At 33.0% G+C, this 17211-nt stretch overlaps 1 protein-coding gene across 5 annotated transcripts in view; it reads right to left on the bottom strand.

Annotated features, from left to right (window-relative positions):
* Positions 1-2246: 2246 nt before the first annotated feature.
* The window catches only part of LOC126978547 (anion exchange protein 3-like), an 84014-nt gene continuing 69049 nt past the window's right edge, over positions 2247-17211 (bottom strand). For all 5 annotated transcript variants that reach the window (XM_050827479.1, XM_050827478.1, XM_050827477.1 and 2 more), the window contains 10 exons: positions 15347-16064; positions 14502-14683; positions 12309-12538; positions 10480-10646; positions 8642-8793; positions 7946-8193; positions 7151-7365; positions 6163-6371; positions 5275-5445; positions 2247-4819 (listed from right to left, as the gene is read on the bottom strand). In XM_050827479.1, the coding sequence (XP_050683436.1) occupies positions 4754-4819; positions 5275-5445; positions 6163-6371; positions 7151-7365; positions 7946-8193; positions 8642-8793; positions 10480-10646; positions 12309-12538; positions 14502-14683; positions 15347-16064 (2358 nt within the window). In that variant the 3' untranslated portion in view covers positions 2247-4753. The remainder of the gene's footprint in view (positions 4820-5274; positions 5446-6162; positions 6372-7150; positions 7366-7945; positions 8194-8641; positions 8794-10479; positions 10647-12308; positions 12539-14501; positions 14684-15346; positions 16065-17211) is intronic.

Raw genomic sequence — 17211 nt, 5'->3', positions numbered from 1 at the left:
AATCCAAAACAGCCCGACGAAAATCTTACATAAATGAGAAGATATACATAAGAAAACCTACATAAATGTCTGGAGCGTGGTACCTCTGCGCTAAACACGTCATACACTTGTGTTAACCGCAAATCCTTGATGTATTCATAAGAGATAATGTTGGGACGTGGAATCAGTAACAAACAGCTCCGTACGAGTGCCTGGGGCGTGTTACTTCTGAGCTAATCACGTCATAAACTGGTTCTTAAAACAGATAAAATTTGTTTTTTACACTACATCATTTGTACAAATATTTGAATAGTTATGACGATACCGATAAGGACCCTAGTGCGTGGGGTTATGGTGCACGATTTTTAAAAATTCTGTAACCAATAGATGGCCATATTTTCAGTGGCATAAGCTATATTATAGTAACCAAAAAAAATTAAAACACTTTTTCGTGATAGTCGGATTAAAAAAGAAAGTAGAAAAAACGGTCTAACTCTAAAAATTATTTATATAGCAAACCAATATTTGCCGGGTCATCTAGTAAACTACGCTCACTCGAATAAATCCCGAAATCCCCGCTTGGGCTCCTCTACTATAATGTTTGGCACATGGTTTGTTTATGTTATGTTAGCTGTTCGTGCTATATAATATCAGCTTGGTTATAGGCAGTCTCTCAAAGAAAAATTTAAAGAAATAAATATTATGACTGTTCATTCTCAGTACATTTATGAAAATTTAATATACGTTCACAAAGATCGTCACCTTTTTGCTCTTAATAGTGATTTTCATTATTATAACACTAGAAATAAGATATTGCTTGTAACTAATTCTAGTAGGCTTTATAAGATACAAAATAGCTTTAAGGGTAAATGTATACACTTCTATAATAAAGTCCCAGCCACTGTTCAGGCATTATCTATTAATAAATTTAAATGTTTTAAACGTCTTAAATCCTATTACTCCACGGCTGAATATCTAAATGACCGGACAGCCTGGGACCAGATTGTGATTATTTTATAGCGATAGAAATGATTGTACAATATTGTATGTTTTTATTGAAAAGAGCGCAAAAAAGAATGCTGGGAGAGTTTCTTGCGCCGCTTCTTCTCTCTCAGCGCGCCATTTGTTTCCGAAGCGGTAGTAGTATCTAGTAGTTATTAGAAATGACATCAAAAAGAATTCTAAAGGAATCAATTTTGAGAAAATAAATGCCATGTATGCCTTTATGACTTATTGGCAATTATTGAAGGCTAGTGACAATTGCTTGGTTGACATTCTCAAATTTCGATACACGAAAGCGGAATACAGATAAGTGATGATTAATTTCATTCTGAAAATAGTAGTAGAAGTGCTTTTTAGAAAAATATACAAATAAAACAGATTTTTTTAGATTTTCATTTCGTCAAACGGAACTATTGAGTGCGATTTTTCCAGACCGATCTGCCAGATAAGTCATCAGGAAATTAAATATAGGGATTGTGAAATGCAATCTGTTTTATCTCCAACTTATATGTAGCCATTAATTTATCTCGCCTATGACAATCTTCTACTTTACTTTACTTACAGTGTGAAACAGCCCCTAAAGTTAATCTTTTTCATTTATTCAATCAAAAGTAGTGGTTTTTTTTTTCATTTACAAAAAACTATGTACTTCAGCTGTCTGAATAAGCCACACATATTTAGTTATTAGTTTACATTACTGTTTTTTTTTATTATTAACAATAATCTCAATATTCGGCAAATTAACCGAACATTCGGCCGAATTCGAATATGAAACGGCAGAATTGTGTAAACATTATCGTGTTTCGGTCTTAAGGGCGCCGTAACTAGTGAAACTGGGCAAATGAGACTTAACATCTTATGTCTCAAGGTGACGAGCGCAATTGTAGTGCCGTTCAGAATTTTTGGGTTTTTCAAGATTCCTGAGCGGCACTGCATTGTAATGGGGAGGGCGTATCAATTACCATCAGCTGAACGTCCAGCTCGTCTTGTCCCTTATTTTCATAAAATGAAAAAATAAGCCGAATGTACCGAATACGAATATTGATATTCTAATGTTAATATTTAATCGGCTGAACATTCGGCGCATCTCTAGTTTTTTTTTGTATTCGAGTAAAGAAACACTCCACAGTTACATTTGTGTGTGTAAAGTCATAATTTTTTTTCATAATGTCTTCTTTGGGTACGATCTAAGTTAAAACTGTTAAAAATTTCTTCATGTTCCACATTACATTGTCATTGTTTAGGTAAAATAAAATTTAAAAAAAAACTTATCCATATATTTTAATATACGTAATTGAATTTACACGTCTAAAGTAATTACATTTACATAATAATATGTAAACTATAAATAATTTTAGGTATTATAATATTTTTTGTTATGCTAATTATGTCTTTTATACGCTTACATCAACAATACTTAAATATTAAATCTAGTAAGTATCCGTTACTTACATATGAACAATCAGTATAATTTTACATAACGAGACTGAAAAAATAACTTTTACAATTTTTCTGTTTGTTTGTGCACGCTAATCACAGAAACAACTAAACCAATTTGAATTCAGTTGTCAAAGATGTATATGCTTTCCATGACTTAGTTTTTGTTTCATGCCGATCGGTTCACAAGCAAACAGGAAACGCTTATATTATTTTGTTTTTGTAATCAATAAAGTCCTTAAGCAACTTGACGGTATTTCAAAATTCTTTGATTCTAGAACGGTATTTTATTACTGAATAGATAAAGTATTCATTTGATAAATGTTTTCCCAGTGTAAATTGTAATAATGTAATAACCGAACTCAACACCTGTTGTTAACAACACTTTGCTGTTCAAAAGAGCAAGGCGTTATAATTTTTCTCCTTTTGCAATCAAATCGAACTAAAATAACTAAAACAAACAAAAAAAACTTAACTAAATTTCGAACAATGTCGAGGCGATCAACTCTTATATATAATATAGTTATTGTGATTTAAATGGCGCCACATTTAACCACTTTTTTATCCCATACGTTTACGAGAATATATCCTAGTTTATATCTAAAGTATAAACCTTAAAACAAAGTAGAATCTGGTTATTTATAATAACGGCACTGTATGACTCGAAATACGATAAATTTGCCGCGTTTTTATACACATTTCTATTGCTCTTCGACTTGAGAAAAATATATTATTATGCTGACGGTATATACAGATACAGTAACTCAATACTTCTGAAAACATATTGTTTAGATTTTTTTGTATAAAATATTTTTATTAATTTTAATAATTATATTTTAACGTACTTATAAACTATATTACATGCGCAATAAATTATATAGTAGTATAATAACATATAATATCGTAATTCTTAATAGGTTATACTGGTACGGTCTACAGATAAATAATACCGCGACGATAATAACGAACAGTGCAGGGCAAACGTACTATGACCCACAATCTAAATTCTCATTCTCTATCCGCTCAAAAAAATACTTAACGCTGTGTTTCTTGCAATGATTACATGATTATTTGTAGGTTTATTTGCGATGAAAAACATATTTTAACAAACAAACTACTGCATTTAAACATGTAAGATTAAGCATTTTACTTCTCAAATACGTATTACTATATCAATTGAAAGCGTCATTATCATTTGTAACTCTTTATATAAATGATTAGTAATATTTATAACCAAATAAATTAATTTGTGTAATAATAATTACATTATGACAAATAAGAAAAAGTAGAAAGCACATAAGCGTAGCTTATTATAACAATAATATGCTATTCGTACAGCGATTACAAATAATGAGAGCGTCAGTGGGTAAATGCTCAATCACCTGCCAATACGGTAATCATTCCATTATTTATCCGCGCGAGCTGCATTTATTAATATTATTATATTGTCTCCACTTATTTATATGACAGCTTATAGGTTGATAATCGTATGTTAAATATCGACATCGATAAAAAACAAATGCTGTGACACCGCACTATTTTAATAAAATAAGTAATCTTTGGCACCTATACTTTGGCTCTTCGTTCATAGAGCTGATATTGGTTGACTATTATGTGAACATTAAACTAGGATTTTATGACAGTATTGCGGGGAATTTGAAAAAAAAAGGATTAATTATCAGTAATGCATTGGGATAAGTATATTTTTAATACCTATAAGAGGGTATAAACTAACAAGGACCTCATCTGATCGAAAGTAGAAACCGGCCAGGTATGGATATTCTCAATACCACGGTTTTATAGACGCGTTGGCGGAAGTATGGTCTTAAGATTGACGGTATATTAACATACTTTGTTTTATCCGCTGAGATACATGATATGCATAAATTAAGGATTGTATATCTATATAGTCATAAAACACATTTACTAATGTATTAGATTTTGATTAGTATTGTTAAATAAACAAAATTGAGCAATTTTAGCTATATAATTTTAGTTATATCACCGACCATGTGGAAATGTATTTTAAAGTTTTATATACAAGCGTAGTATAAGCTGTCCTTTAGTCTGTCATCCGTTTACCTATACCTAACCCTAAAGCCATAAGGCTGTTAATAATTCACCATGTGTTTATTGTTGGGTATAAATACTGAATAATTATTCGTTAATGTGTAACACGGCCTTAAGTACTTACAACCAGACTTTAAACCAGGTAATATTAACATGAAATAAATAATTTTAAATCTAAAATATGTTTACAACGAATGGCACATAAATATTTTCACCGTACACATTAATCAGCTAAGTTTGTTATTGGCACATGAAAACCGGTTAATTATGGTAGTGGCGCTTCTTCATAGAAATCGGGCTCATTGTCTATGTCCTTTTGGGCACCGTCCAGCTGAAAATTTAAAAATATAATGTTAACATAATAAAGATCTTATTTATAAATGACGACAGCCTCAATTTTGACGCCAAATGATATTTTTAATGTACACTTTGTAAATTCAACTTTATAATGAAGCGCAGGAGAACGGAAAACCAGTTTAAAGTGATTCTGATAGCTTGTTTTGACGGATCTAATTATGCAAGAGTAATTAGTCCATGTATAGCAGCCATAAAATGAGTAATAATACTAGATCTAAAAAAGGAGAGGTGGAACTGTCCTAACAGCCATTATATAACATACTAACAATATTTTTCAGAAAAGAATCTCTATCGCATATGTTTCGCTGTTTTGGAACTAATGATATTGATATATTGTATTCCTATTAGCCTCATAGTTTCATAGGTGCTCATATAATTATTTATACTTAGTAAATAATTTCTATAAAAAAAAAAATATAATTTGCTTACCGCTCGCAGTTGCAGTGGCGTGAAGATATAAGACAACGACATTCTCAATGGTACCATCAATACTAAGAAGAAAGGCAATGTTAGTGAAAATCTTGACGATTTCACCGCGTATAGGATACATACTCCTGCTACTTGAATTAACGTAAATAGATGCATCTTAAACGTTGGAACCTGTGAATAGAAATTCAATACGTAGAGGAATCACACTTTTTTAAAGTAGCAATGTCAAATCAACACAACAACTGAAAATGTAAACAGTTTGGTCGTGAAATAAATTACATTGAGAAAGAAACACTGCAGATGAAAAGTTTAGATTAATTGTAAATATTTCAAAAGGTCATTTGAATTTACTTAAAATTATAGGTTGATATTAAAATATGTCTATCTTTTGCCAATGGCTCAAGTAATGCACCTTTATCTCTTATTAATTTGCCATTTTTGCAGTATTAGTAAATATAATGTACTTCTGGGTGGTATTTTGAGAAGGGCCGTGATGGCCAAGTCAAAAACTACGAGACTTAGAGGAAAGTCATGAAAGGAGTCATTGAAAAATCATTCGGTTCGATTTCCGTCAAATATCAAGAAATTTTAAAAATATAAATATGCATTTATAATATTATTATTTATTGGTTTCTTATAAATCGAGGGCATGACTCCTTTCACGACTTTTCTATAAGTCTCGTAATTTCCAACTTGGCCATCATCGCCTTCTCAAAACACCACGCTATATATTAAAACAATCTACGGACAAAACAGATGCTTTGCGACCACTTTTAAGTTTTCTACGATGATTGTAAAATGAGTTCATAGGTTGATTGTACAACTAAATTTATTATACTGTGTGTACAGATTATGTCATATGACTTTAGGTAATGTTGTAATGCTTACCCTTCTAACATATGGTACTTGTGGATGATGCTTAACAGGTTTCAGCAAGAGAATGCATCTATCCCAGAATTGTATACCACCCAATGCTGAGATACCCATGTACAGAAACACTCCAAATAACACAGCCATTGGAACGAGCCGTAGCCACCCTGAAGCCAACACGGATACGCCAACTAATGTAGAGACAAGCAGGCCAGTCAATCGTTGTTCTGAAATGTTATATCTTCGAATTACTAATCTTTATAAATATATAATATATAATAATATATAAAAAAAATATAATAATAATAATAAATAAATAAAATGTTTATTTTCAAATAACTATGATCCATTAGTCAGTAAATTTATAACCTAATTGTGCTAGTAATTATAACTACGAAGGGACATACATATTTATTTTTATCATATGGCCAATATACGTTATGTGTAATAAGTTACGTGTCTCGTTATTTCTCCGCCATGAACTCCTAAACTACTGAACCGCTGTTCATCAAATTCACTTTGAATCTCCAGATTATCCCTCTTGAATTCATGCAGACAAAATACTTTATTAATTTACAATGTGAAATTCGATGCCATTTCTAAACTCTTTTTTCTATTTGTTTATCATTTTGACTTGTCTTAACTGTCATTAGTGTAAATTTTCACTGTCACCATGCAAATAATATCTTAGTTAACGATATGAACCAATTCGACTCAGGGACCTTCAAGCGTCGAAGTTACTCCTAATCCACCTTAAAGGTCGGCAAAGCATCTCTTGACCACTGTTTTTGCGGATGTCCATAGGTGGATGCCTAACTACTTCCCGTCATGTGGGTCTCTACTCCCTTTGCTCCCTCTTATATATAAAAAAACAATTGAAGCGGCAATGTGTTTCTTGGCACTTCTACTCATGGTCAACTTTTCCAAAGAGGATGATAAAATTTATCACAAATTTCGCCTATACATAGTATACAAGAATAAATTACGATGTATGATAAGTACATACCTTTGACTTCAACAATGTGGGGTTTATCACCAGGGGCGTGTGTCGTAGACATCACAGTCAGCGCGGCCACATGGCTCACAGACCGTACGGTTGCCACGCATTGCCAAGGTGCACCAAAGAAACCGCACAGTGAATTAATCAAAGACATCACGACTATATCCATGTGGAAACCGCTGCCTTTCTTCAGTTTTCGCTCGGGCTTATCTATAATCAACCTATCAGAAATATTTCAATTTATAATAAAGAAAACAATTGCACAGCTTATAATTCGCAAATTAAGTAGGAACACGATTCGAGATTTAATTCGCGGAGCCATATAATTTAGATGAAATAAAAAAAAATATTTAACTAATAATAATAACTAATAAAATACAAGTTGTTAAATAAAGCATTATCTTTTGTATGATGTTATTATATTGGTTGAAACTCATACATTTGTTTCCAAAACAGGATGAGGAATGTTCATAAGACGTTTTCAGATATACTTTTTTCGAGTATAATACAGATCCAATAATAGTATCGACTATAATTCTTGCCGTTGTCTATATTTTGATAAAACAAAATGTCAATAAAATACGGTAGTTTAAGGAGTAAAAAATTGATTTCGTTCAAGTTGAAGGGTGCACCATTGTCTTTTGATGCAAAGTTTGGCTATAAATGAACATTCCTCATTTCAAAAATAGTAAAATAAAAACCATGAGTACTCATGTTTATATATGTAGTGTAGGTATAATTTTTCAAATATTTACTTAATAACTGATAAATTAAAAATACATATGTGTAATTGTTACTTACTCAGCAATGTGAGTTTCCATAAAAACAATAATGTAAACCATGAGCGCTGGGAGAACCATAACAAATGCAGCCCACACAGGTATCGTCTCCAATCCTGGGTTGAGAGGAACGAGCCATGATCGGTCTGCTGTGGGACTAAGACCATCAGGCACTGTTAATTTTTCAGACCAGACCGGAACAAACGAGGTTACTCCGACCATCAGTACAATTGCTATTGGTACTCCAAAGTCTCCAAGAGCACGGCGAGCCTGTAATTATTGTAAGTGAGTACTCCAATCTTTATTTATTTATCCTTGATTTATAAGTATAGGATAATTTATATTTTTAGAGTTTATTCTTTGTAACTTTACGTTACATACGTTACTTTGTTATGAAATATTTGATTTTTAAAACGCTTTTAAATAACACGATTCATATATTGGAAGCAGCACCTTAGAAACTAATTAGTTTTGTATATTATAACATGACATTACACTATTGATTGAAAAAAATTGTAAAAATTCTTGTAAGTTCTTCTCACGACCATTTCCGAACATATATATGGTAGATTAATTAATTTAAAAGAAATATTTATAGTGACGATTCATTCGTTTAAACCAAGCGCAAGCCTAATTGAATAAAGTTAATTTGATTTTCAGTTTGATAGATTACTAAGCGGTAAAATTGAACATCTGGTAAACAGAATAAAGTACTTACACTGCGTCCCAAAAATTTGCCATTTCTAAAGATACGTAGGTAATAGGCGATGATAAAAGTAGTTAGGGTCACTATTGTGCAGAATAGAGCTGTGTTTGGTTGAGGAGCCATCTTCCCGGGAGCAACTGTCGGAGGTGCTGTTGTTATATTACCTGCAAAATTTTAATTAATAATTATTATGATACTATTTGTAAGCATATTTTTCACTACTTATCCTGTGTTAGTAGAATTCTCTTAAATAAACTTATAAGTTGAATCGTAAATATCTGATGTCTAAAATGTAAAAATAATCCCAATAGATGATTATTACTCCATAATTTTTCACCAAAACACTCATCTTTACCTTAAAGACAGATTTGAGCTACTAGGGTCTCAGCATGAGCTTTCGTTGCGCTCTGCTGCGAAACAAATACTAAGTGTTCCTTTCCATAAATCTGATAGCTATCACTCTTCTTTCACCATTAATGCCATCACTCTTTGGAATCAACTGCCGCTTACTATCCGTCAAGCACAATCATTAGCATCCTTTAAAAATCAACTAAAAAAACATTATCTATCCTCTATTTGATAGAATCTATCTGTATGTATCCACCAACATAATTCAACAATTCTGAAATGTTAATTATTGTTCCTACTTTTTACATATTTTACTTTATAAATTTATCTATATTTTAGTATAGTATATATTATGTGTGTCTATATTTTTGACACTTCTTACCCTTTTAATGTACTGCCTTTCTATTTTTTGTATTACAAATGGTTGCCTGGAAGAGATCTCTATATAGTGATAAGGCCGCCATTTGCACCATATCATGTAATTATGTATGTTAGTAATTAAGTTATATTTTGTTAATGTGGTGTCAAAAAAGTGTAATAAATAAATTATAAATAAATAAATGATATTATTAAATTGTATACTGAATAAATACTAACTGCTATTGTTTTCTCTTTGCGTAGAAAATGATTGTTCGAATACACGTAATAGATATTACATTTTTTCAATGAAACATCAACTAGTCTAATGTTAACTTACACTCACTCGTACTATTACAGTCTATATCCCGTAAAGTAAGAATGTAAATTGGGTAGCACTTATTTGCGGACATTTTATTTGTTAAATTTTAAAGTTAACTTTTAATCGAAATAAGTTTAAAGTATCATCTAAATAAATCTCGTATCTACTTAATATAAATTTGAATAAAAAAAATCGCTTTTAATATTCAAATATTCCCATAATAATAATAATAATTGACGCACGTACGAAATACCCTACATAAAATAAGATTATAAGGTTAATACTTTACCTTTATTATGTAAAGCCTTAAAGGTGTTCATTTGACAAAATTTGCTAGCAAGGTCTTCAAGGAATCACTTGTAGTAACTAGTAACCTTGGCATAGAAGATGTTCCAATGCTTACTACGTAATTAGCAACTGACCTTGCAAACGGTAACACTAACACTTGCTTTGTGGTGTAATACTACGACGAGCATTCAAATTTCTTACATTATAATTGAAAAAAATGTTTAATTATAAGATTTTTTCCCAGTAGCTCTTTGCACAGGATGCCGGCTAGATTATGGGTTACCACAACGGCGCCTTTTACTTTTTAATGTGTTTCAGTCCAAAGGGCGCCGTAGCTAGTAAAAGTACTGGCCAAATGAGACTTAACATCTTATGTCTCAAGGTGAGGAGCGCAATTGTAGTGCTGCTCAGAATTTTTGGGTTTTGCAAGAATCCTAAACGGCACTACATTGTCATTAATGGGCACGACGTATCAATTACCATCAGCTGAACGTCATGCTCGTCTTTTCCCAAGAATATGTAAGTATACACTTACCAGATAATGTGCTGTTCAAACCATTTGGTACGATGGTAATGTTTTCTGCTGAGGATTGACAGTAATCGTAGCCCAGTGGATGCATACGATACAAGTTAATGATATTTGTGATGGGCTCCGAGATAAATATTAAAGATATAAGGAATGCAAAAATATCCTCCGTGAATCTAAAAATAAAAACATATTATTTCATCAAAATATTTTGTTTTAAATAATAGATTGACTTGGCCATCGTATAACAATGTAATTATATATATAATATGTATTACTTGTGAGATACATTATGTTTTTAATTAAAAAATGATACACTGTTGTTCATGCGATGGCTAAGTTTATCTATTTATTCGAAGCATAAAATATTTTCAATATTGATATAGTCACTAAGTTGTTAGGTTAGCTAATTATGTAATAACTTAAGACACATAAGTAGGGACCAAATAAATTAACGAACTTGGTATTACATGGATTTCACAACTATTTACGGTAGAAGAACGGAGTTGCGAGACTTGGTTCTTTTTTACAAGTTATCTTTTTGATGGCTAAAATATTACAGCATTTTAGCAGTCTATGATGCTCTTTATTCATACTTTGTAATAATTATATAAAACTAAGATGAATATTGATGTTTGCTAGTGATACTTTAATTTAACGGTATATTGGCAATCGACTTTTTAATGACAAAGTAATGTCACGGGTACACTATAGTGATATTATAATAAATTTAGGCATATTACAAATGAAGTTAGCAGTGTGAGACGTCGAGCGTTCTGATTGGTCAATTATTTTTCATACGCAATTTGCAAAGAATAATAGCAAACATAGGAGCGTGTATGCAATTAACTTTTCATCTAAAATTATTGTTGAAATAATATTGAACAAGGTCCGATTCGGTTCTGGCACTCTCCAGCCGCTGCCGCGGCACGTTACGCTCCGCTCGTAAGTTGTGATTTTTTTTATGGAATAGGAGGACAAACGATCGTACGGGTCACCTGTTGTTTAGTGATCACCGCCACCCACAATCTCTTGCAACACCAGAGGAATCACAGGAGCGTTGCCGGCCTTAAGGAAGGTGTACGTGCTTTTTTTGAAGGTACCCATGTCGTATCGTCCCTGAAACACCGCACAAGGAAGCTCATTCCACAGCTTTTAGTACGTGGAAGAAAGCTCCTTGAAAACCGCACTGTGGAGGACCGCCACACATCCAGATGGTGAGGATGATATCCTAACTTGTGGCGTGTCGTGCGAAGGTGGAATTCAGCGGCAGGAATCAGGTTAAAACAGCTCTTTGGAACATTCCCTGTGATAAATGCGGTAGAAGACACACAATGAAGCGACGTCTCTACGCAACGCCAAGTGATCCAGCCGTTCACAGAGCACTGGGTCCCCGACAATTCGAGCTGCTCTGCGTTGCACGCGGTCAAATTGATCGAGCTGATACTGTGATTAACAGTGTTAATTTGTTTTTGGGACTTACTAGTGAACAAAAGCCGATTCGGTTATATAACAATTGTTATCTTGTGATGTTTTATATGACTACACAGTTAATACAAGAAGCAAACCAATCAGAGACGATCCTCATAAACGATCAGTGAAATTATCAGAATATCATTGCCTAAAAATATCACTCATCGTCATCATCATCACAGTGTACCCGTATCATTAAAATGTCACTAAACCCAGTCTATTAAATTGTAAGAAATGAAGTCAATTGACAATTTACCGGTTAATTATAACATCACTACGTTATAAACACTGTAATGTAGTGTTGGGTTAAAGTTTTGAAACCTTGTACAATAGTTCGTTATAAACTAACTAGTAGAAATACCAACCTGGTGATCTTTTTGACTGACACGCTCCCTTCAATTGATGCTACACAAAGTGCGATGATAATCATCCATATGCCGCAATACATTCTGGCTGCCAGGAAATCGAAACCATAAGATTTGCAGAAGTTGAATAAAGCGTCATCAAGTAGCAGAAGCGGACCCGTGGCACCAGTGATCATCATTGGTTGACCAGCAACTAAAGCGAAGAACACTCCCCCGATGCATGTGAATACCTGATGAAAATAACATAAGATTTAGTAGTACGACCACAGACTTGGCGAATACACGACCTGACAGGGTAATATACGAAACCAATTTTGATTTGGCAATGTGTGCGTTACCTATTGGTTTAATATTCAACATATCTATTAAGGAGCTTATGTCAAGCGTGGCTGACATCATTTCCATCCAATTCGGTTACAGTAACAATAGATTCGCTTTCCTTTTCTATATTCTATACCTTGATAATGTAATGTGTATATAGGCACATAAGTGAATTTTCTAGAAAATGTCCATAATGTTAACACCAGGAACAGAGATACGCTTATAATGCCTACTACTCGGCTAAGTCGAGTTAGTAAGTCTTTTGTGGGGCGATGTATATGCTTTTGCAACAAGATCCCAGAAAATGTTCAAAACAAAAGCATTACGTTATTCAAGAGAATTTTTAAAAAACGTATGTGTGGGAAAGGTTACTATAACATAAATGACTTTCTTAATGATACCGCAGATTGGGAAAGGAGCTACCGCCCTCAGGCTATTTATTATATAATAAGTGACTAAGTTAACTGTACAATATTACTTTATTAACATATTATTTGATGAAAAAAGCCCGCTGAATTTTTTGCGCCCATTCTTCTCAGGCCTGAGGCATTCATTTTGGAATGGGTGGTAGTTTTTTTGACTTTCAATAAGTGACGTCACATCCTATTTATATCTTATATATATATATATATATATATATATAAGAATGAATTGCTGTTCGTTAGTCTCGCTAAAACTCGAGAACGGCTGGACCGATTTGACAAATTTAGGTCTTGAATTATTTGTGGAAGTCCAGAGAAGGTTTAAAAGGTGAATAAATAGGAAAATGCTGCTAAATTAAATAAAAACAACAAATTTGTTTTTCCTTTTGTGTCCATACATAATTTCTATGAGAGAATTTACTGACGCACGATCTGACAGTTCTTCTGAGAAACAATTTCATTACGACAGCAGGGTGCATATTTTACGAAGTAATTATTGATGTTATCATATATTATTGACAAATTCATAAAAAACATTTTTTTATTTATTATGTACAGAACAGCGTCTGTCGGGTCAGCTAGTTATGAATAAAAATATTTGAATTTGAACATCTTGCTGTTTCTCCCTCTAGAGATGTCATTCTCTCTAGCACCCTTTGTTGTTTGTCTATAAGCTAGTACGTTGTGAGTCTTACGACCTATGGTACGTTATGGCTTCGAACTCTTATTCAAAAACGCTTGCAATAACTAACCCACTTGCAGTCCGGACTTTTTGAAGAAGTTATCTCAAATGTTATGTCTGACTTTTTTATTAAATGCCGTGTCAGACTAAATGTCATAATAACAAATTATTTTCAAAGTAAATAAAATTAACCCTTTTATCTTATGTGTATTTTAATAATGTTATATCATTTTAAATATCATGGCAGTTTTGGTTTATACCAAAAATGCTATCACATTGTGAAATCGTTAATAATATTTAATTACTACAATGATATGTTCAAATGTTTTAAATTATATTATTATAACTTATAATACAGCATATTTTATTTATATAATATTATAATAGGTAGTATTCAGTATTTAGTAATTATATTCGAATGTGATGTCACAGTTTGAAATATAATTGAAATTTGAAATATAGTGAAACATTATTTAACAATAAAGAATGATTGTTTGATTAGAATCGTAGCGCGTAGTCGCACGACAATACAATATTGGAATTTACATTTGTTTTTTTATACAATATGTTATGTTTTTAAAGTGATAACCCTGAGAGTTGAACAAAGCAAACCAGATTTTGTAACGATACGTTACTCGAACGGTTGGCCCAGTTGGTTAGAGCACCGGCACGGAACGCCGGAGGAGGAGTGTTCGAGACCTGCATCGTTCATAAAATTTTGTTTTTCAAATTGTATTAGTTTTTTATGTTGTTCATATTGTTACTTACTAAGGTCTCTGATATTCCAATTTGCCCCGATGTCTTTTCAGCGAGCAACCCGCCGAAGGTTATTGCAGAAGAAAGAGCGGCAAAGTACATAAATATCGTTGCAGCTGCACATTGTCCATTGAGCGCGTCGCGGAAGTCTGATATGTAATGAGGATACCGCCTCTTCATGTCTCGTATTACACCTGACACAAAGTCATTTATATGTTATTATTCTAAAAGTAATAATCTATGACTGTGATGTATAAGAATTGATCATAAAGTATAATGATTCTTAACAGCTTTATTAACATCTCTTCTCAATTAATATGAAATACAATAACTATGCGTTTATTAATCGAGAATTGATGGGCATAAGCGATCGTAAGGCTACGCTATAATTGTAGGTAAGTACATATTTTATATCATTCACATGTATTTAATAGATATTGTATCTGTACGATGTAATAAAATATCCGACGAACACATGATATTTTCAAAAACATTTGCGAGGACTCTTTTTGGGTATTAATCAACCTAAGAAATATGTTTTACCGAAAATTCATAACATTTCCCAAAGAGCAAGGAACCGAGTAAAATAAAATAACACTCAATTACAATTAAGCAAAAAAATGATTGATTCTGGCCTGGAGCTACAATCATAACCTAACCGGCACTTAAACATGAATGTTGGCTGTCTAAGGTAGAAAAAACTCGTGTTTAATATCTTGACCTTGAACTTTATCATAATTCATTTAACATACATCATGCTCGAAACTTTTGTATTGATTTGAATTGATATATTAGTGTGATATTAATATTGTTATGTTTGAATACATTTTGTGTTAATAATTTTTTTAATTACTAACCTCCAAATATGCGGCCTGTTTTAGATAGCGGATCGTCGGGTTCTTTTTCAGGTGCACCCCCAGTCTCGACTGCTAAGAGTGCCTTCTCCTCCATAACCAGTGGTGGAAAGTCCTTTGAAGCTGCACGCTTCCTCTCAATAGCATCCCGTTTCCGACGACGAATCATTTCACTTTTGGCACGCAATTCTTCAAAAGGTAATAGAGCTTGTCTTTCCCAGTCACCAGGAGGGAGTACTATGGAGTCATCTAAAAACTCGTTGATTGCTGATAATAGCTCTCGACGATCGTCGGCCTTATAAGCTATAGAATGGAATGCTGGATTTGACATCAATGTTGATATAGAACGTCCAACTTCATGATAGTCCAAATCAGCGCTTACTGGTCCCAAGAGTATAAACATAAATCGAACTGGTATAGGGATTTCTGTTATCGATGGCATTTGAATGCCCTGAGCAAGTCGCACGAAGGCAATAGTTGGTTGATCTAGAAAACCAACAGCACCAACTAAAACGGTCGTGGCTTCAGCACCATCTGGTATTCGTTTCAATATGGAATCATTCTGTATTCGTTTCGGATCCTCCTGTGTACCAGCAGCCACCGTGGCTAGATATTCCACCTCTTTCATATCTAGGCCAATGCCTGATGATTTTTTACGAATATCCATGCGGTCAGCGGGTACATTATGAGAGCTCCGACGACGTTTCTGATCGGAAAGATTCTGTAAAACAATTTTAAACGATTGCACTGGCTCTGAGCTGGGATAAGTCGGATCAAATATAATACAGACATCCGCGTAATTTAATTTAAAGTACATCAAGAGTTATTGAAACAATTTAATTTTAAGAAACGATTAAAATTATTAGCCAATGGAACCAAATTACATAAAATTATTTTTATCTAGAGTAATTTAATATATTTAGTCTTTATGTCTTATGTCTTTTTACTTTAAGCATTAAAATTCACTAATATTTACGTGGGTAACACTGAAAATGTTTAGAACTGGCCAGTTAGAAACATTGCTAATGAATACTTTTTTTGAATTTAAATTTTAGAACTCTTTGGTAACCTAATGTAGTATATTGCATTCATTTGTGAATTGGCGGCAAATCCTCCTACACCACGACAACGACCTGGCGGCCTGCGACTTTTATTTATTCCCAAGAACTAAAGAAAAATTTCGAAGTATTAGCTTTACGAGCCCTAAAGATGCCTAAAAGAGCCCTAAGGAAGAATGGGCCCACTGCTTTTCTCAGTGGTTCCATCGAATGCGACGATGTGTAGAGATGAACGGAGATTACTTAGAAAAACAATAAAAGTATTGGCAACTTTCTACATTAAGCCGTTATTCATTTTCTAAACATTATCAGTGTTATTTAGTAGAAGTAAGAATTGATATTTGTTTGCCCTTTAGAAGCATATATCTACGAGCAAATCTACGACAGTTCTCATGGAAATATTTCTGAAAAATTATCATGCCAGTACAATGGAATGCACAAATAAGAATACAATCTATATTGAGCATCTACGTGATTGATGAGCAGCCATTCGTTCGACACGTTTAACGTAATTGCGTCTTGTGCCAACGTGACAAAAAGTAAAACACAAAGTATGAATAGCGAAACAAAATAACTCAATGAGGCAAGGTATAACGAACGATGTAAATAAATGACATGTAGTTTCTCCCTATTTAAAAAAAAATTATACTTCTTTTGGCGCGTTAGGGAAAAATTTTCACCGACACCCAAATTCAATACCCAGAAGTTAGTTGGTAATAGTTTAATACGGTAGCTGAAGTATGAAACAAATGGTCACTATACCATTTGTATCATGCTACAGCCGTACCATAAGCTTCTTGTAACTCATAA

This window comes from Leptidea sinapis, chromosome Z (genome assembly GCF_905404315.1).
Source record: "Leptidea sinapis chromosome Z, ilLepSina1.1, whole genome shotgun sequence".
Classification (NCBI taxonomy): Eukaryota; Metazoa; Arthropoda; class Insecta; order Lepidoptera; family Pieridae; genus Leptidea; species Leptidea sinapis.
Note: the sequence above shows the minus strand (reverse complement) of the source record. Positions and strands in the feature narration are given on the sequence as shown.